At 36.6% G+C, this 22,590-nt stretch overlaps 1 protein-coding gene across 2 annotated transcripts in view; it reads right to left on the bottom strand.

Annotated features, from left to right (window-relative positions):
* pik3r1 (phosphoinositide-3-kinase, regulatory subunit 1 (alpha)) overlaps positions 1 to 22,590 on the bottom strand; it is a 66,909-nt gene that overhangs the window by 7,962 nt on the left and 36,357 nt on the right. Inside the window, exons 3-11 of one of the 2 annotated variants that reach the window (XM_072257811.1) lie at positions 18,909 to 19,001; positions 18,302 to 18,376; positions 16,750 to 16,881; positions 15,380 to 15,581; positions 15,093 to 15,187; positions 1,997 to 2,099; positions 1,385 to 1,483; positions 1,114 to 1,294; positions 85 to 210 (exon numbers count right to left, since the gene is read on the bottom strand). In XM_072257811.1, coding sequence (XP_072113912.1) covers positions 85 to 210; positions 1,114 to 1,294; positions 1,385 to 1,483; positions 1,997 to 2,099; positions 15,093 to 15,187; positions 15,380 to 15,581; positions 16,750 to 16,881; positions 18,302 to 18,376; positions 18,909 to 19,001 — 1,106 coding nt within the window. Of the gene's footprint in view, positions 1 to 84; positions 211 to 1,113; positions 1,295 to 1,384; positions 1,484 to 1,996; positions 2,100 to 4,403; positions 4,568 to 15,092; positions 15,188 to 15,379; positions 15,582 to 16,749; positions 16,882 to 18,301; positions 18,377 to 18,908; positions 19,002 to 22,590 lie in introns of those variants that run through there. The other variant, XM_072257812.1, reaches the window with a different exon arrangement.

The following is a 22,590-nucleotide window of genomic DNA, read 5'->3' as shown; positions in this document are numbered from 1 at the left end:
CCCATAAACATACTTTCACTGATGAAATGCCTTGCAGAAATTCTCATGCAGAAAATGATTTTTTTTTAAACTTGCAAAACTCACTTGAGATGTTCGTGTACATTCTTCATAAAGTCGGTCATATTCCCTGCTTTTCTCCTGGTACTGAGTATGATACTCGTGTAGTTTCTTGCCCACTGCATCAATGTTATCCTCTTTTACCACCTGATCCTGAAGGAAACAAAAATGTGACATTAAATAACACTGGGTTAACCCATAGCATTATGCAAAATGGTCATTTATAAATCAGATCATGCTGGTTAGTAGTTGCAGTTTCAAAGGAGAATTGGTTTTTAGCCACATGGAAAACCAAGACTTCCGAACAAGTTCTAAAGCTCAGTGACAGATACAGAATGGTATATCTTTCACTTTCCACTACCATTGGGAAACAAACGTCAAACTCAATCCTGCTGAGATCATCCAGGTTAGACCTGGCACAGGATTTGCTACCTCAGTAGATTTTAATGGGGACTGGAAGGGAAAGGCAAGCTCCCTTTTTCCTAATTATTTCAGTTGAGATTAATATGTAAAATTGTGTTTTAAGCCAAACCTTCTTAGTATCTTTAAAAAAAAAATGACACTATTTTAAATATTGGTAATTTAAAAACTATTATAAATGAATGAAGTTTCAGAAATCAGGTATAATCAGGGGTACTTAACCACAAACGGCAGAGGTGGCAAAGCTGGTGGTGCAGCTTTGTCAGCATCAAAGCTTTTTAATGGAGTGTTTCATGTACATGACCCATCGGTCTCCACTGGAGATGGTGCTGCTAGTGTACACTGTTGGAGCCAGGATACCATGGGTCAGAAGGCTATATCTTCCACATCTGTGCGTAGTGCAATGGGTATGTGGTCACCATGGATGGTGATTATAAAGCAGTGATACTTGTCAGCAAGACCAAGCCCAATATCATTAACTTTAAACTTACATTAAATGCAAAGCACGCTTGGTATAACTTAAAGGGCTTATTTTGTATGTCGAAGGCAAAATTTTCAATTCTACAAAAATCCAACAAAACATGTTTGTCTTCAATTGATGACACCATTTAGAACAAAAGCACACAAAAATCATACCTGCTGGAACTTGGACACAGGATATAATAGTTTAACATCTAGCTTTGGGTTGTATTGTGCCAACGATTCATGACGATAGTGATTTATAAGCTCCACTACTGAGTTAAAAGTCAATGGGTCGGAGAAGCCATATTTTCCATCTCGATGAAAAATTTTGATCAACTTATTGTTGCCCCCTTTTCTGTAAAACAATCACATTTTCACGTTTAAGTTTGGCAAAACATTGCCGCATTACTTGGTGAAGTTTATAACAAATATTCAGAAAATTTACCTCAAGGTAAGGGTGTAGTCACCATGCATTTTTGTAGATGCATCACGGACTAAGAAGGTACCATCAGCAGTATCACGTAGTTTTTCATTGACCTCCTCCCTAAAATGAGGAATTGTTTAATTATACTATTATACATGTAGCAGGATGGAGGTTAGAAATAAAGCAGAGGAGAAAAAATAAAACACATATTGCTATGAAGCACAGAGATACCATTTCAGGAATATTTAAGCAGAACCAATTTATCCCAAAAAGAGAGTGCATACATCTCTAATTGCAAACCACCACAGCCAAATGTTTTGCCAGGTCTGCATAGTTTTGTCTTAACCCACTGATTGGTATAGGAAAAAATCCTTTTATCAAAGCTCTGACTTGGTGAACACTTCTTCACCAACTTAATTAATATCCTCAAATGTTCCCTGTTGACACATACACAATGACTCTACTTTAGCTATTCAAATAATGACAGCTTCTAGTTTGGTGTTTATGTTTATTAACTTTCCCTGCTTTGCACTTGTACTTATGTCAGGCTAACAATTTTAGCTCCATATCAGGGCTGATGTAAAATGCTTATATATTTTTGTATACAAAGAACTCTTAAGGTTACAAACTCACCTTGAAATGTCTCCCCAGTACCATTCAGCATCTTGTAGAGACATGTTACTGCTTATTCCGTTATTAGTTACAGGTGTAGCTTTTGGTGGTTTTGGAGGCAAAGCTGTGTGAATTGAAAATAAAGAAATTTAAGAATAATTTCAAAGTGCTAAAAAAAATTTTCCATACCCAATATATAATAAGTTTGTAGTAACACAGATTTCAAGTTTCAAATAGCAAACAGAATACACATTTTAACTTGCTATTCTCAAATGTTTAATTACATACTCTGCAGTTAAATATAACAATGTGTTAACTTTAGACCACTGCAGTTGGTAGGAGTTAAAAATGTATGCCTCTTTGCTTCACCAGAATAACATTCTATGTTAACAACACACTTTGGCAACAAACAAAAAAAAAAAGCATTACTTAAGGGAGTTGATTTAAACATAACTGAAATGCTATTCCATATATGCTATATATGCTATTCAGATATGCTATTCCATCTCAGGGAAATAAAACATTCCACAATATAGAGAAATCACTTAACTGCAATAAGAATGAGCATATCCCTCCAAATTAGCTTTGGAGAATCCAGTTTTTGCTTTAGAATTCTGTACACAAGTATGTGCAAACCAAAAGATGCTGAAAATGAATTTAACTGATAATCGATAGTGTCAAATTTCAACATAATTCTGGAATATCTTGGCTTATTTTCTGTAGGACAATTCTCACTCTTTACTTACACTGCTACATTCTAAAGAATTCTCAAAGCCTGCACCAAATTATATCAAAAACATTGTAGAGCACTTTTAAAACAATTAAAAAATATACATACACATTGTTTTAAAGAAGCTTACCAAGCAAAAATGTTTAAAATATTCACCATTACACAAATTATATAGCATCAGGGAAAAAAAGTCAACGACTTTTTTTTTAAAATGAAGTATTCAGAACACCAAACCTTAGCACATCTTTCAGATTAAATCTGACATTAAAGCATATTCTACTTAAAATTTTCAAATATTCTATCAAATCTTTGCTTTCCAAAAAGTATTCAAACTCTATTCCAGATCAATTGTTTAATATGGGGGGGGGGGGGGTGAAAGAGGAAGGAAAAGGAGAATGGGAACTGGAAGGTACGGCTTTGAAAGAGTTAAGATACTGACTGAAACCCTGCTCCAAAGCTTTTAAATGAACCATACAGAAACAAATTCTACAGCCAATAAAAACAATACTGCAGAATTTTTTTCAGCTCCAGTGGACATTAAACCGTCAAAGATCAGTCATTAATATACAGGAACTAAACACAGTCAGGCTCTTTATAGTTTTGAGTTGCACATTATGTCACAGAAAGAAAATGAACCAGCTACTATTATATAACACAAGTATCTAAAATGCAAATTAAAAACCTGTCTTTTAGCTAACTTAAATGATTCTATAAAAATATTGCTTGTTAATAGACCTATATATTTCCCCCCTTTCAACACAATTTAACATAAGCTTACTGATTAAAACTGCATATAATTCCTAAATTCTAACACTATTCTGAACAATACTCTGTAAAATTTAGAATTTAGCAATAATATTCTGCGCTGATTAATTAGAACTATATACAAATTAAAACAATTAAATTTAAAAGCAGAAAAATCAGCCCTGTAATATTTGGTCAATGTTAAGAGTTTAAAGCGAAGCAGCATTTCATCAGTTTGGCTGCTGAAATGTAGGCATTCTCCAGCACCTACTGCACGAACAACCCTAGAATGCGCAACTTTCCTCTTAAAATTCAGCCCTTGTATCATGAAACTAGAATTTAACATTGCACATCACTTCAAATGTCAAACAAATCCTGCACTGGTCTCGATATATTAAAAAAAATCGCTATGATGTTTATCAAATACAAGTTTAATTTCTCAGTGCAGTTTCAGGGGCTTCCTTGCAGTCATTATTAGGTAATCACTTACCTCGGAATAGTTTTTTTAAAAACTAAATGCACTCTAGCAATTCCAAGGAAAATATACTGTGATGCATTTTGCTAAACATCAGCTTAGTTATCAACCTTACAGCAAGATGAAACAGTTTTGGAAAATTTCTTTTGATCAGTATTATTGCAAGAATAAATATAGCTAGTTTTAATCTATCGTTATATAGAATTACAAGAATAACTAAAGTATCCCCATGCAGCTCTGAAGTTAAGTGTCCAGTACATAGGTTGGGGGTGGGAGAGGAGAGGAGAATGGGGGAAATAGGGGTTGTGGGAAATTTTCCTCATTCACAATAAACAAGACATGCTCTCCTGAAAAATAAAAACATTTCCAAATCCCGCATTGCTCACTTTTAAAAATGATAACATACAAGTTTCTAATACAGAAAGATTGCAAATATATACATTAAAACCAAATCTGGCTTGGTTTTATTGCAGCTTTACCTGGTGGATCCATTTCTATGTAAAACATCAAATCTGTAGCACAGTGAAGTTCTGTTCTATGGTAGTCTAATTCTAGTTCTTCCATATTCCAAACAGTATTGTACAATAAGATTCAAGCACTGCTGTTCAGGGTCAATCATAAGAACAAATGCAGTCTTTTTATAATGGTGTCTTGGAATTCATTTTAAAACCTATGAAGGGCTGCACTGTAACCTCTTACATCATACAGCACAGCCAATCCAATCAAGATAATGTCACCAGACCACTCCTGCTCATTTCCTATATGCAGTGCATTTCAGTATCATTTTATTTCTATTCCAAAATTCAGTAAATGGAAAAATTACATTTAAACAGAACTAGCAGACAGATCAAAATCCAGCAGATTATATTAGCACTAAAAATTCCCCTTCACATTTAAGGGCTCCAGTATGGTACATCCCACTTTTGGCAGGCTGACAAAACCTTAACTGCAGCACGTAGGCTCCTCAATGCATTTGGCAGTAGACAGAGCTAGTTCATTTCATGAAGTGTTAGGACTTACACTATTTTAAGCATATTTTAACCCTGGAACACCAAGTCAAACGTGAACTAAATTATCACAATTTCAAAATATCTGTAAGTTCATTTAAAAAATAACAAAATATTAATCCTAATTAAATGAACTGTCTAATAGCTTTTTAAAAAAATATATACATCAATTGACCTGAACAAACAATCGTACAGGCAAGGGTGGTGGTAATAGTGCAAAGTCCAACAGAAATAACACATATACACAGGACAAAACTCTGCACACATGTGCCTACATATAGCTTCGCTTTGAAATACTTTGGCATTTGGGATGAAGCATTTACTTTCTCCTAGTAAGATTACAAGATCAAAGTAGATCTAAATCAAAGTGAAGTATTTAATGCCACTCAAAAGCTGACTTCACTACAGCAGTGCCATTTGGTAATTAAAATCACAGGATCAGCCAAAAACTCAACTAGATACAATTAAGAACCTATTCAAAAAAGCAACCATACACGCTTTCAATAAACCATTTATGAAAAGTACTTCACAAATTTCTAATTTTGATTTTTTTTTTAAAACTGCTATTTAGTCTGGAGGAAAACTGCAACAAGATTTTCTTTTGAACAAAATCCAATACTGAACAAGTGTTACCATGAAACCCACCTGCTGCTTTCCTGATTAGCAGCACAGATTGTTTTTAAAAGTTCACTTTATTTAAATAATTAACATTAAAAGGTTCCGTTAAAATAAATCATAACACTGCAGAAATACACACTGATTAAGTTCAAAGTTATTAATTTTACAAGTGGAAAAAGATTTAATTTAGTCTATGAAACCAGGACAAGAAAAGTTAAACCTTCAGGGCTTTACCAAAGAGCCTAGCCTTTGATGTGGACAACTTGTACAATCAGGTTAATGCTCAACTCAAACCAGTCTATCTTCCTGCACCACCATATGCTAAACTAGTACAGGTACAATTGACAGGTGAGTTTCCGCAGCCTCTACATAGCATATACCTTGCATTCAACTAAGCCAGGGGTTCCAGCACACCCGTTATGGTAGGGATCCATGCCATAAAAAAGTTGGGAAACCCTGAACTAAACTATGCGAAGTATAGTTTATAGGAAAGATGTCAACAAAATAGAGAGAGTACAGAGAAGATTTACTAGAATGTTACCTGGGCTTCATCACCCAAGATACAGAGAAAGGTTGAACAAGTTGGGTCTTTATTCTTTGGAACGTAGAAGGTTGAGGGGGGACTTGATAGCGGTATTTAAAATTATGAGGGCGATAGAGTTGACATGGATAGGATTTTTCCATTGAGAGTGGGGGAGATTCAAACAAGAGGACATGAGTTGAGAGTTAAAGGGCAAAAGTTTAGGGGTAACACGAGGGGAATTTCTTTACCCAGAGAGTGGTAGCTGTGTGGAACGAGCTTCCAGCAGAAGTGGTTGAGGCAGGTTCGATGTTGTCGTTTAAAGTTAAATTGAACAGCTATATGGACAGGAAGGGAATGGAGGGTTATGGGCTGAGTGCAGGTCGGTGGGACTTGGTGAGAGTAAGAGTTCGGCACGGACTACAAAGGCCGAGATGGGCTGTTTCCATGCTGTAATTATTATATGGTTATAAGTACCAAGAACAATGTGGCTGAGCTGGGTAAGGCAAATATAACTTTAAAAAAACTTGCTACAATTCGTAAGGGAAAAGAAATAAGATCAGATAGTTTACAAGAATGCATTCATAGATAAACTAACATTTTATGATGCATTACCACTGACGTGTTTTTTTAATGAACTATTTTCAGACAGGTTTTTCTACAACATTCTGGACAAACGAATGTAGAACAAAGTCAACCAGCTTCTGCCTTTGCCCTGTGATTTCACGGCATGTTTAGAAGCATCTTGCAGCTAAAAATACTGAGCAACGTATCTGAGCATTAGTTTCTTGTAATTAGTCACCCCAGAAATGCATACAACTTAATGTATGAACTCTTTGCAATGACAGTGCAGGTACCTCTGTAGAGCACAAAGTTAATTATTAAAAAATGAACCCAAGTTCTGTACTTCCAGCACAGCCAGTGGTCTGTATTTAACTAATGATAAAGATCTTGCATTAAACATTAACCCAGGTTAGCTCAAATATTTGCTGAGTTTGGGATTTCTATCTTGTGTGCATGCTTGGAGGGGGCTAGTTTAGATGGTGGGAAGGAGAAACAAGACTGCAAGTTAGTAAGCTCTCATTAGTAAAAATTTTATTTTTCGAGTGGCATTTCCAATGCATAAAATACCAAAGCCTACTTCAGAAACACTAAAAACTTTTTTAAAATAGTCCCTGCAGGAAAGCAAAATACCTCAAGCAGCTACATGCAGGAAGCAGCTAAGCTGGTTCAGCAAAAATACCAAAGCCTTCCTCAAGTCTTTCTTCTACAAGCAATCCAACTTTGAATCTATCAATCCCCTCAGGTCAGGCTACAGGTGCAGAACAAAACTGCATTACTTTAGATAGCTCATATTTCAGTCCACAGTGTATTTCAGTAGAAATGGCCACGTAGCAAGGAACTCGGCTCACAGACTTTTAAGAATACTCTCCAGAAGCTGAACTGCTCTAGGAAATTAACCTTCCAAACCAGCGAGATAGACTTAAAACACGACTTTATTCCCCAAAAATCTTCTCAACTTGCTTATGGCTAGAAGCCAATTTAGACCTGTCACATTCGAGTATGAATGGGAATGGCCAAATCAAAAGCAGCAACACTAAAGACATCTATCTGTATTCTTAGGATGCGAGGCCCATCATAATAGAAACAAGACAACCATCTTCTACAAGTGCTGAAAGAATGACCTATTTTACAGGCCTTCCTCAATTCTGTCACAGTAATTTGTCCTTAGTCAATTTTATTCACATAAAAATTAACATCTGAGCCCGTAGAGCTCAAGTTGAAGGTTCAAGCAACACTGTTGTCCTAATAAGTTTGTTCAAGAAGCAGCTGCTAGTCAAGTCACTTTAGTTCAAGCACAAACAACAGCTCACATCCTGTCCACACTCAAACCAATTTTGACTATATTTTGCCCCTCTTTTAACCATCTTCAAAACACTGGAACCGGATGTAAACCATACTTTCACAAAGAAAATGCTAAACGATGCTTTGTTTTTCACCAGGTCCTCAGCTTGAGACCTTGCTCTATTTTTGGTCCAAATATAGAAAGGAAGCCAGTTCTGTCCAAGGGCAAATTGAGGGCATCTGTCTTTCATGTCTTATCCTAATCCTTCCCCCTCCTCCCCCCAATCATAACATTAAAGCTCTTAAAACTGAATTTAGATTATGAAGACACGCAGTCCTCTTTTATTGTCATTTAGTAATGCATGCATTAAGAAATGATACAATATTTGTATTTGAATTTGATGATAAGTTGGGGTAATCTCCCCTGTAGCTGCTGCCTTGCTTTGTACAAAGGAAGATGGTTATCGTAGAGAACTCTCAGTTCCAGAATAAGTTGCATGAGTTTTAGTCCCAAACATCATCAGATGTTTCAGTATCATTCCTTCATAATGTCAGAAATGTCATGTTTGGTGATTGGCACAATTTGCTCTATTACAAGCACAGCTCCTTAGACAGTGAAAGTTCATATTCCTACACATCAGGACCCAAGAAACATTTAAGGTTGCTCTGACAAGTGGCAAATGACATCCATGGTGCACAAGTATTGGGCAATCTATATCAAGAGTATCAAACATCCACCTCTTGACATTATGCTTGACAGAATGCATCATCAATATCTTGAAATCATTAATGATGAGATGCTTAACTGAACAACCAATATTGGGGTTGCAAGAGCAGATCAAAGGCTGGGTGTATAAATGGCCCATCTGAATTTTTTTTTAAATCTATAAAAGATGTAGTTTCTGATAGAATACTTTCATCTGTTCAAGTCCAACTCCTAATGACATAAAAAGATCACTATCATCCATGCTATCGTACTCTAACCAACTGGTACCCAAACTTAACTATCCACTCCTTCCAGTTTACCATGTCTACCATCTGTACCATTTACAACTGAAACCTCTATTCAACACACCTCTTCAACTCATGCATTCTACCACCTATGAAGAGGAGGACAGCAAACATATGGAAACCATGCCCACAATGACTACTAGGTTAAATAGCTGAAACTGCCTCCCAATAAACCAAGGAATTTAATATGGCACCAAGGTGTACGGGTTTAAGACCACTAGCTTCTCAGGAATAATTGGAGGTAGGCTATGAAAAATGCTGGCTTAGCAGTTAATTTCACAATCCATACACGAAAAGTGCTTGATCATTTGTCATTCAACCACCAAATTCAACTCTATGATTTATTCATTTGCAGTATGCTGGGAAGGATAGAATTTATTATGCATTCATAGTTTCCCTCAATATAGTTAAGAGTCAACCACATTAACAAATATAGTTCAGACTGGATAAGGATAGCAGACTTATGTATCTGATGGAGAGTAGTAAACGTGAGTGAGTGTGTTTTATACAGCAACACAAGCTTCACTAATTATTTTAGATTTAATCACTTGAACTTCAGATCCCATCATGACATCTGGGGAATTAATGCCTCTCCAGAGGAAAAACACCCAGCCCCATAACTTCAAATTCCAACAGACAGCGTGACTAATAAGATTTTGAAGGTACATGAACTCTGAACTAGGTTTGGACATTTTGCTAATTTTAGAGAGGCTTGAGGTATTAGAAAAAATGGTAGGCAGTTTTTGTTTAAATATTGTTTACAGATTCTTAATTAGTGGGGGGTCATCTTAGAGGCTTCTATTGCTCAAAGCTTACATGTACTGTCCAAGGCATTGCATCATATCATTCTACCATTTTTTTTCCTCCCAGTAACCTCAAAGACGTTTATGTTCAAACTCAGCACTACTCCGAACATCTCATTATATTTACCGTGTCAGTGCCATGACAACCACATGACTCAAATACTGCACGCCACTCACCAACTCAATTCCCCCTCCCATGCAGGGCAAATAACATGCAAGGGGTGCCACTGGCCTCCACTGGACCATAACCATCAACAAGGTTAGAAATACCAAAGGTGAGTGTTACAGTGATACAGAATCCCCTTTCTCACTGAAGCATACTTCTGAGCAAACGTTTCCATTCACAACTTCTAGTCATATGCCTCGATCTTGAGGTATCCAACAGCTAACGTAAAAAAAAATGTGGCAAAGACAGATGCTTGACTTCACTTGCTCAATATAGAGGTGAAACCTACAAGAGGTTCTGACACTAGATGTTAGTGGCTCATTGTGGGCAGGGCATGGTAAAGAAGAATGCAAATACCAAACTGTTAAAGGTCAAGATTGTGCACACCCTGTCCAGTAGGCTCTGATACTTCAAAAAGATGCGAAGTGAAAAGGCTCAATGTACAAAATTCAACACTTGTTACATTGGGATGGCCTGAAGAAATCTGAGTACAGAAGTCACTGAAACAAGTCGAATACAAATTTGGTATAGGGTTTTACACTGAGCTTGGAGCACAGCTTGCGGGAGCTAACAGTTTCATAACTTGTGAAACAAATTGGATGCACTGCCTTAAATTGCAGCTCCCAAAGAATACAGCAAACAAATAGCTGAGAGAACAAACATTCAAAATCAGGGCAGCACAGTGGTATAGCAGTTAGTTCAACGCTGTTACCAGTGACCCAGGTTCAATTCCACTGCTGTCTGCAAGTAGTTTGTAATGTGTTGTCCTTGTTACTATGGGGGTTTCTTCCAAATGCTCGTTTCCTCCCAAATTCCAAACACAAACGGGTTAGTGGGTTAACTGGTTGCATGGGTGTAACTGGGCAGCACAGGCTCATTGGGCCCGGAGAGCCTGTTACCTTGCTGCAGCTCTAATGAACAAACACCAGTTAATGCCATTAAGACAGAAGATCAGAATGCAAAGTAACTTGCAATTTCTCAAAGCAACCCAGCCTTTCAAAAGGTTTTAATTTGTTGCTGTGATGTTTATATGGGGTATGAACTAGCTATAATTCTTCCAGGCCAGCATTTACCCTCCCACCCTTGGTACTCTATTGGTTTCTGTGTTGCTGATTAGTAGATACTCCATCTGGATCACTGCTACCCATGCTGAGCTGGTGCAGTCCATAACCAGGTCTCTAGACCTGCTTCGAGTTCAAACAGCTCAGCTACCAGTCTTCCCCAGAAAAGTCAATAGCCTGTCTTTCACTAGCTAAGCTCTACCCAGCAAGGTTACTTTAGAGTAGGCAAAAAAAAAAGAGTTTGTATTGAACATCCTATGATTTGTAGTATATCTTTGTGGCCAAGCAGGCAGCATTAAGGACCATGACAGAAAGGAAGGCAAAGCATGTGATTGTCAATGGGGAACTGAGATCCCAGGTAGTGGAATTGTACTGCACAGACAGGAAAGAGATGCCTAGCTTGTACTTCCTCCTCCTACTTCTCAGCTGGTTTAACCACATACCTAATTTTCTCATAGCAACAAAGCTCTGAGCAAACAGCAGATAAATTTTAATAACCACTTTGACAAATTAAGTACCTTATCAGAGCAAAGCTCCATCACATTTTGTGAAGCAGCGGTGCTTTCACTGTATGCAAGCTGCCCAAGAATCATTTGTTATGGTTCCCATTACGACTGAAGCCAGGAAGATGGTATGCAGCATGATTGATTCACTGTCTATGATCTTGTACCAATTGCACATTAAAGTCAGTTGATTCTGTTTGGTTTCAACATTAGTACTGCTTTCACTTGAGCACACAAAAATGATTTACAGTCAACTGCACACTGTTGCATGGGGAAGACTCATTCTTGCAAAGCCACATGTACTTTTCTCCAACTCTTTCCTGGTCTCTGACAACACAACAGTTGACTTTTTTTAAAGAACAGAAAACCAACAATATTCTTTGTGTAGAAGTGAATGATGAAATCAAAAGATACAAATATTTCTCACTAGCTGAAAGATGCCAGATGCCAAAGTTCTTACTAGTCAGCTAGTGGCAAAAGTAAAATGTAGACTTACTACAGCTACATTATTGCTTGTATTCAATTGCAATTTAAACCACCTTGCAAAACCACAAAACACATGCAGAAGTGTAGCACTGAAGAACTAAATCAACTGAACTGTAAAAAATTCATGAACTTTTAAATAACGCTGTTTGGAGTGGGGGTGTTGTAGACTGGAGTCCTTTTGGCTCTGCGTGGCTGTTCAATGAAGTGCATTAGTGCATATTCATTGAAGCACTAAGCTTCAAAATGGCAGCTTTGGCAACAAATCAGATTTGGACACTAATGGACATAATCTGGCTACTCAGCATACTTTCTGTGGATGCCTCAAACTAACACCTTCAAACAATATGGTGCTCAGCAGTGACTCACTCATCATATATACCACTGTGGATGTATGTAAAGGTAGCTTTTGTGTATAAAAATGATCATTTATTTCACTTAACATTACTAAAATATGAATTTTAAATAATGCAGCTAAATTTCATTCATACATATAACTCAAACTGGGTGCCTGCTGTGAAAATTTTGTGGTGAGGACATGATTAATTGGGGGGTGTACTATAAAAATATTCCATAAATATATCACTGTAGACTCAAAAGCACGCTCATTTTCTCGAGAACCCAAAAAAAAAAGGAATAATGTCCAAAAAGAAAGGAAGAAACATGGGTTAAAGAATAGAATCAAGCAATACTCAGAGACAGTTTTGTTCAAAGTGATGGAAACTTTGGCACCAAGGCAATCTGGAGCTAAAAATCTCTTTCCCTAAATTACTGTTCTGTGATTTTATAGAGATTAGTTAAGTTAGTACAAAACAGTTGTTGAACTTTGGACTTCCTGGATTGCTGGGTATAAACAACAAACTAACCTCAGTGACATGAGAGGCAACCATTTCTATTTACAAGGTGACTTTAGGAAAAAAAAATTGGAGGGCCCTTCACACACATGAATATAACCATTCTGATGACCAAGAGTTTGGATAAAAAATAGTTTTGAAAAGGACAGAAAAGAGCAGGGAGAAGACGAGGACAGAAGATTTCCAAAACTGACAGTCCTCAATATGGTTGCCAAAGGAGAAGTGACTAAATTCATAAATCACCAGAATTTGAGCACTGCGGATATCTTACAGGTTTATAGAGCTGGAAGAGTTTATCTTTTGCTACCTAACCTGCATTTTGTGCTTTCATTTTGGTGTTGCAACATTAAGTCAGTTTGAAATACAAACAGAAAATGTTGCAGGTAGCAAGTCGACAGCTGCTGCACAAAGAAAATTAGAGCTAATATTTTTGACTGATGAGGGTAAGAACTGGGGGAAGATGCAGCAAATTGACAATAAGCATAAAAAGGAAGGTGCAAGGAAAAAGGAAATACAAAAGCGATGATAGTGCATAGTAATCAAGTCCAGAGCTGGCGTGAATGCACAATTATCCAAGATGACCAAAAGGAATGGGAAATGAATTTTGGAGATTGAAATTAGAAATCTGAACCAATTTCAAGTCAAGAACATTATGTACTTAGCTGAGGCTTAGTTCCTCATGCACTAAGGTTTATAGAACAGAATGAGATAAAGAATAGAATATTTTGACTTCAAATATTTATGAAATTGTAACTGACAGCACTAAATATATGACTGTAATAAATCATTGAGAAAGTAATTCCACATCTATTGGATTTTGATACTGGCTCAATGGTAAGCCACATTTTAAACAGACTATGGATAACTCATGGGGATCCCAAGAATGTTATAAATTTGCTTTTGAGTCCTCTTCAGGTGTTAAATAAATAAAATACTCCATTTATGGGAGACTTCTATAATGGCTAAGGCTAAAAAGAAAATTGGCAAAAAAAAAACTCCTTTTACTAACGTTCTAATATGTGATTCAAATGCTTGATATTCTACTTAACTACAGGTTTAAAGTTAACTACAGATAAAAACTATGCAAATATTCATTTAGAAATGATTTGGTATGGACATTCATGTAACCAGTAACTGACACACAAATTACAATCATTTCAATGTACTGGTCACTATTGAGGATGCAAGTGAGTCTTTAAGGCTTAGCCATATGGGCTACTTTTCACCACTCCTATAACTGACTGACAAAGCAAGTTAACTATTCATAGCTGCCACCATCCAGCACCCTCATTGAAAAGTCATTAAAAACAGGTTAAATTTTAAGACTTAACCATGCTACAATGTGTTCCATTTTAAATTAAAATTCAAAATTTTATATTCATTAAAATCTGAGCACAGGTCAAATTACTTCTCTTTCACCCCACCAAAAACACATAGGCAGGTGGAAAAAATGACTCAGCCTGCAAGAAGAGTCCATGCAACATGTCTGAAGTTCTAGTGAACAAGTGGTCACTTAGGACACCCCCTCTCAATCAGGGAAAGGACATTAAATCATTTCCCATCTTACTCATATTGCTGGCTTTGATTGAAATTATATTTTTAGTAAAATAATGAAATTTACACAAGAATATAGATAATACAAAATATTAGTTTTGTATCATGAAATGGGCATCTAAGAATACCTTATTTTTTACGCAACTGATTTACTAAAAAGTTGCATGGAATTTTGATTTTTTAATGCTTAATATGCAAGCTCAAGTGGCTAAGGGGAAAAAAGAAACCAAATGTGAGGAAGCTAATCCTTCAGGTGAATCATTGGCACTCTTGCTGACTAGCTTCACATCCAATTCATTACTTAAAAACATTACCTAAAAATGAGATCTACTATAAAAAAAGCTCGAAGTTAGTTCTTCAAAGCCATCAATATAAGACAGCAAAATAAATGGGTTTTTTCTACAACAAAACAAAATTATCCAGTGCCAGGTCAATCTTGTAGGATAATTTCAAATAACATAGAATATGGGGGTGGAGGGGGAGAGAGGGAAAGCTATACCAAGTCATCTTATTAAATGAGAATAAACTAAAATAGACATTAATGGAACAAATTTAGAAATACAAGACCTACATTAATACTTTTTTCCGAAATGAATAATGTAGAGCTAGATTAGTACTTTATTCATAATACAAAGTAATTGAGCTGGAGTCAGAACAACTTTTCACTTAACATAAACCATACGTTTTAAATATTCAGGCTTGACATCAAATCCTGAGTAACAAGCAATCACACTGAATCCTACCTGGTGCCGGTGCTTGTGCAGTCTGGGTTTCGTGGCATTCACTGGCTATAAGTACTTCTATAATTTTTGTGAGATATTCAGGATTTATATCCGAACTAGACAAGATTTGAAAAAAAAAATTCAAAATCTTAAACCATGGAAAGCAAAACGTGTTTAAAGTACTACAATAGTAAATTTAATCTTGAACAGTTTAAAAAACTATTAAATATCTAAATAGCAAAATGTCTTAACGTCTTGAGATGTTTCCTCAAATACTTCAGAAACTCACTTCCCAGTAGCAAACATACCTTACTGCTTGTTGTCTAAAAAGCAGAGGACTGAAAATTTCCGCCAAGGTTCGTGCAGTCAGGTTGTTCTTCCCAGAACTTTGACAAAGTTTGCAGAAGTGCTTGATCAAATAATGAAGAGTAAGCCAATACTGCTGAGGCACATTATGGGACCGGATAGCTCTCCTCAGCAACTGTGCACACTCCTCTGTATTGAGTACCTCTGTAGTTAAAAACGTTAGATATCATGGCTGTCCATAACCAGGCAAAAGATCTACGAACATACTGCATACACTATCAAAATTCACTGCATCCAAGTTCAAGGAAACGTATCGATTAATGATGGCAGTTAGTAATACACGCCTGGTTTAAAAAAGAAACTTTAAGGTACTGTGGGCAGCTAATGGAAAACTGCATGCATTGAGATACAGACCACAAATACTTAGTATGTACTGTACTATAGGTCTGCTATTTCTCTAATGCAAATGATTGGACAATTGATAGATAGAACAGATAGGATAAACCACATCCTTTCATTGCATTGTGCACTGACGTTAGACACACACTGCAGACTAACCAGCACTACAGATTGTACAGAACTTAATGCTCCTCATTTTTATATTTGTTACATAACCACACCCCAACTTCATATACCACAGCGTACATACGGTGGTTAAGTGCCTGAGAACTTTATGTGCCAGATTAAGATATTAGATGTTCACACCTTTATCCAGGTCCTGCTCAAGTAATTCATGGACAACTTACAGTCAAAGAGTTTTTATTTATTCTAGTTTGTGCTGAATAAACTAAAAATCAAATTCTGACTAGAGTTAAGCCATCAAATGGATATACAGTGAATGAAAACATTAATAGTTTGGCATGGAGATGGGTCAAAAGGCCCGTTTCCCTGCTGTCATTTTCTAAGACTCTTTTCATTTTGCCAACATGCACAAACAGATTTGAAGTTAACAATCAAAGCAAAAATACAAGTGAACTGCCAAAGAATGAGAACAGGGCAAAACAGTGAGGTTGGGGATACGAAGTAGATAAGAAAAATAAATCACTGAACTTTTCAAAAAGCCAAATCTATCCTCCAGCTAACTTGATCTTTTGCTTGCCCTATTACTTGGAAATCTGTTCAAATCTTCAAATCTTCTTTGATAGTCAAGTGCAAAATTTACTCCTGAACATTTGGTAAACAAATATGATTGTTATTTAACAACATATAAATGGACACCGCCCCCCCCCCCCCCAGCACATGGCAACCTTCAATTCCTGGATTTTTAGAATTAACATTTATTTAAATAGGGTTTTCCTTCCAATTTCAATACATGAGATGTTTGTTTTAAAACAGAAAACTTCATTATAAATTCAAGTTATTTCTTTCTTACCTTGAGCTATATAAACCATATCACTGTAGATGGATGTAGGAATGACAGGGCTTGGTAATTCCTGGAGATATTGCCTTAATGCCTCAGTTAGCGACGGCAGATCAAACTGTTCAACGTCCACTGAAGCTACATCTACCATAGAGAAATACATAAAACTACACAGAACTATTTTCAAAACAAATGGGTTGTTATGAGTTTCACTGAACTCTTAACTTTATACGGAAAGCACAGACTTATAAGCATGGCAAAATCTGTTTACAAAAAGCAGAGGCATTGTTATGGGATACGTTTTCAGATAAGCCCAAGTGCAAGGCAGATTTTCAGCATATAAAAAAAAACACAAACTTCCATAAATAGCCATTTGAGGACACCCCAGAGGTAGGATTGGATAGTGCTGGTGTGCTTTATTAATCAGAAGAAGCCAAAGTCCAATCTGTAGCCTATTCTCATTCACAACTAGAGCAGTACCAATGGGTAAAAATACTGCCTTAATCTTCAGCAGGAGAGAGAGAAAAAAACAACAGACATGGGTCTCATTACACTGAAGTGTATCCTGGCATACAGGAGAAAACAAATTAGTGGTCAACTAATCTGCCTTTGTTCAATGTATAGATAAAACTGGTCTCAAATGTGCAATTCAAAATGTAGCTGGCACCTGTGATGTAAAAATTCTGTGTATTGTTGCTGCAAAATGTACTTCACGACCGCTCAGTGAAAATATGCCTGATTCTGATATTTATTAGAATAGACAGAAGAATTTCTGTGCAATTTTTATCAGTTTTTGAATGTTATTAAAACATCAGTTCTTTACAAGATTTGCCTTTTAATTCTAAATGTGCTTATTTTGCAAATCAACACAAAACTGGATATAATTAAAATAATACGTAAAGGTAGAATTGGCAGCAACAATCTAAAAGATTAATGGAATAAATTTATTTTAGAAAAATGAACTGATAGCATTTGTCCCTTGGTAATAATGTATTATCACTGTTACTGCTGCTGTAAAACACCAAATTCCACAAAGGACAGTGATAATAAACCTGATTCTGAAATTATTTCTGCAATATGGTCAACTTGAAACACAATACTAAGCAGCCCCCTAGTGGTAATCAAAAGAATATATAAAAGTAGTTCTGTACGGAAAAGATGAATCTATGACGACCCAGATTAGTTGCTTCTCTCAGGAGCTTCACGCCAAGGCTACGTGAAGGCTATCCAAATCTACATGATTTTTAAAAAATCTTTAGTGAAAGTAGAAGCTGTAAAGTTTAAGTAGTCATAAACTATAATCTCGACCACTTCTCTCACCCCCCCATTCTTTTTTGAGAAGTGAGAAAATACTTAATCAGTTTTTTTTGTAATAGGTGTTGATGGGGGGGTGAGGGGGGAAGAAAGAGGGAAGTGCAGGAAGGAAGAAGAGAGATCAAGAGATAGTTTAATTGGTGATGCATGTAAGCATTAATATAAAAGATAAAAAGAATGCTGTGTATACATTTATATCATGCCTTAAGTATTACAACTAGAAAAGGAGCCAAATCCAGTGCACACTTACCATAATCCAACAACTGCTTTAATTCAGCACCACCACACGAACCAGAAGTCCGGTATAAATTGACGCTCTCAAGACCTAAGAAACAAATCAAATGCTTGCATTAAGTGAGCTTTAAGCCCAAATTGTACTGGAAGATTTAGGAACAGCAAGGCTAAGTGACAAGTTAAACTATCAGTTATAAGTATAGAAATCATAAGAAACCACTAACATTACCAGATAAGCAGCCAATTTCAAGTGTAGAATAAGTACTTCATTTCCACGAGCTGCACTATCCTCAAACTACTGCTTTTATTAATGTTGCCGGCAACTCGTGCATTCAACATTATTCATTAAATTTTCCATCTGATGAATCAGCAAATCAGTCGGAAATTGTAGTGCTAATGTTATTAACTAAAAATGACACACAATTAAAAATTGAAATATCTTAGTTGGTTACAAATTATGATTATTTTGTTTCTAATTTTCTTACAAAAGTGCAGTTACAAGCCATTTGTTCAGACTAAGTGTTCATTTTGGTAATCATTTAACAAACATAATTCTATTATTAGTTTTAATTCAAAATTCTATTTCAGAAACGTGAATTATGAGTTTGGTTTAGCCATCTTACCGGTTCTTTCAATAGCTTCTATTAACTTCACAAGGATTGCTGGAGCGAGACTTGGAGGAGAGAACTGCTCTGTTAAATCTGGTAGAACAGGACCTGAAGAATTTAAAAATGAATGTAATTGTTAATACTCAGAAAATAATTGTATAAATGTTTAAATTTTAAACAGCAAATAAATTATTGACAGTGTCAATATTGCACATTCCCTCTATCACTCTGGCACTCAGATTATATCTTCATTGCAATTTCCCCAAACATCACGAGAAGTTTTAGTTTAATGTTTGACTTTGTGGCCTGAAGTACACTTTATCACAAAGACCAAAGAGCTACTCTGTTCTGTTTAAACAATTCCCAGGTTGTAATTTAACAGGTTATGAAAACATCTTCTGGCATAAGTCGAGTTCAAAATATTAGTAGAAGATAGAAGCTCTTTACTGTCCAACTAATATCAGATTTGTGAAATGTGCATCTAGTCACAGTCCAGCTCCAAAATATATAGTATCTGTTTTTATTAACCAGCAAAACTAGAAATATGTCAAATTGAAAGGGGTTGATCAGAATTCACATTTGTTTAAATAAACTGTAGTATGACTGTCACCAGATGAGGGCACTGCTGTGCACTTCTGTTCCTAGAATGATGCTTTTGTATGGTATTAAACAGGATAAGATGGCTTGTAACTGTTGTCTTATTTCAGTTCCCACTATTATTTCATACATGCCCATATTTCACATTTGTTAACCAATGTGCAAAACTAATTGTTAACAATTGAATACAGCCAAAGTTAAATTAAAAGCATGCTCAGGGATGAAATAATATCCCTGTACAAAACTCAAATTATAGTAGTATCAGTAATAAGGGAAACACAGAATATTAACGATAAAAAACAAGTTTCTATGTATGAAACACAGGAAAGCAGATTTGAATGATGTGTTTGATAAAGTAGAAATGCTCTGAATGCAAAATTTTTACGAAATTCTGAGGAATACATGGTTTGCTGCTTGATAAATTCTACAAAACTGAAGGTTCCCTCCCCCCACAGACAGGCAGCAGCTCTACATGGTCAAGAAAGCTGGCATTTGCTCTGACTGCACGTATGCAGAAGACAGTAGTCAAACTTTAAAATTACGTTTTACAAAATACCAGCAAACTTTTATTACCTTCTCCCTCACTTATTTTAATTTCCTCTGTATGTATCTTTACATCTCTTCCAACTACTGCCTTAGGCAGCAGCTAAGTACAAAAGTACAATTTATTATCTAAGTACACATGTCACCATAGACACCCTGAGATTCATTTTCTTGCGGGGGTTCACAGTAAATACAAGAAACACAAGAGTCAATGAAAGACAGCCCCCAACTGGCCAGACAAAGAATTGATGTGCAAAAGACAACAAACTGCAAATGCAAGAAAGAAGTAGTAATAGTAATAAAGCAGCAATCAATATTGAGAACATGACACGATGAGTCCTTAAATGCGAGTCCATAGGTTGTGGGAACAGTTCGATGTTCAAGTGAGTTAAACAAGTTTTTTTTAAATTCCTTTTTTTTTTGACAAACCAACATTGATCACTTAACCAGTCTGCTACACCCCACAGGTGAAAGTACTATCTGCCAGAATTTTTCTTAATATTCAGTTCAAACTTGGAACTACTTTTCCTAAAGCTAAATTTCAAGCTTTCCAAACTTTTTAAAGCAGGAATAACCCCCAAATTCCCTGCATTGTCATAATAAACAATTCCCTATACTTTAAGTGCGACTATATACTGTTAAATATGAAAGACAGAATAAGTTGTACTCTAAGTGTAGCCCAGTGGATTTGACAAATACAGAATTAGAGGGATGATTTAGATAAGTACAAGGGCTTTCTTTGTGTTTTTTCAAAAGGTGGTCTTACTCACATCACTACTTCTTATTATGATGTGCATTTATACTTTATTTCCTTTGATCATATTTAAGTGATAATTTGTGCAATTCTAAAATCTAAATTAGTGATGCAAATTTCAAGGACCAGCGGTACTATTGATCTCTACAGGACCCAATGTTTCACTTCCTAAATAGGAAACATTTAAACCCCTGTTATCGTACTACTTGTCCCACATCCCAATATTCATTAATATACTGTGAGATACTTTGCCCAAGACTTTTAATAGATTAATAAATTGAACATATTACCTTTGCTGACATGATCAACTCCACTGAATTAAATGATCGGACAGGAAGTCTTAATTGCTACTTATTGCTTTTGATTTTATTTATTAATTTAGAGAGACAGCACAGAACAGGCCCTTCCGGCCCAACGAGCTGACCTTAGCCTAATCACAGGACCAATTAACCCACTAAATGGTACATCTTTGAATCTCTGGACTTTCTATTTTCCCCCTTCAGAGTGCATTCCATTCTGTGCTGTATCAAGTAGATAGATAGATATACTTTATTGGTCCCGAGGGAAATCGGGTTTCGTTATGTATATGCCACTGCTGGCATCCGTCTGTTACTGGGGTCTTCAGTTAATGATGCTGTTTTAAAAACAGTAGGTGCTATGCTGGCTCTTTCTGCCTACCCTATTATCCAATAAGATCATTTACTTTTTGTGATACAGTGCAGAGCAGACCCTTCCACCCCTTGAGCCACGCCACCTCAGCAAATGCCAACAAACCCGATTAATGCTAGCTTAATCATGGGACAATTTGCAATGATCGATTAACCGACCCGGTAAATCTTTGGACTGTGGGAGGAAACCGGAGGGCCCAGAGTAAAACCCATGCATTCTGCAGGGAGTCACAGAGACTCCTTACAGAATGGCACCAGAGTTGAAATCCGGATCGCTTGAGCTGCAAAAGCATCACACTAACCCCTTCGCTACCATATTCCCATTAACAATTAACAATTTTCTGCATTTAAACCACGCACTGATCTATTGTGACAGATGGCACATTTAAAGATGCAGATTGGTGTCATGTACTTTTCCCCCATATGAACAATATAAAGCTGGGAGAGCACTGCTTTAAACACAAGCATTTTCAATTAAAAGGATACTCAGTTTGTGCAGCCTCGATATTATTGCTCACTTGCTTTACCATACTTGAGGTGTTGCTGCCAACTAGGATTGATTGGGGTCTTTCCATCAAGAAGACCAAGATCCAGTTACAGAGAGGGGTGTTGAGTCCAAATGAGGACAGCTTACCCACCAGCCTCTGAGGGATGATCATGTTAAATGTTCAGCTGAAGACGATGAACAACAACCTGGCCTACGAGGCATTGTTTTCTAGGTGGGACAGGATAGCATGGAGGGCTGGGGCTACAGCATCATCAGTGAACTGGTTTGAGCGGTAGGCAAACTGGAAGGGGTTCAACATCGCTAGAAAAATTCTTTAAGCACTTCACGACTACTGAAGTCAGTGCCACTGGACAGTAATCATATAGGTCCATTACCGCTGCTCTCTTGGGCACTGGAATGATGATGACTGCCTTGAAGCGCATCAGAGATACTAAAGATGTCTGTTAAACCCTCTGTTAGCTGGGTTACACTGCCCCTCAGCACCTAACCAGGTATGTTGTCTGGCCCTGCAGCTTGGTGTGGGTTTACCCTGTCACATCATTCAACTGGTCAAAATGGGCATAGAAAGCATTCAGGAGCGCTTCCCCAGCACTAGCACAGGGTGAGGTGGGGGGAAATATAAAGAGC

Source organism: Mobula birostris, chromosome 5, assembly GCF_030028105.1.
Source record: "Mobula birostris isolate sMobBir1 chromosome 5, sMobBir1.hap1, whole genome shotgun sequence".
Taxonomy (NCBI): Eukaryota; Metazoa; Chordata; class Chondrichthyes; order Myliobatiformes; family Myliobatidae; genus Mobula; species Mobula birostris.
The sequence above is the reverse complement of the archived record's forward strand: the minus strand, read 5'-3'. Positions and strand labels throughout refer to the sequence as shown.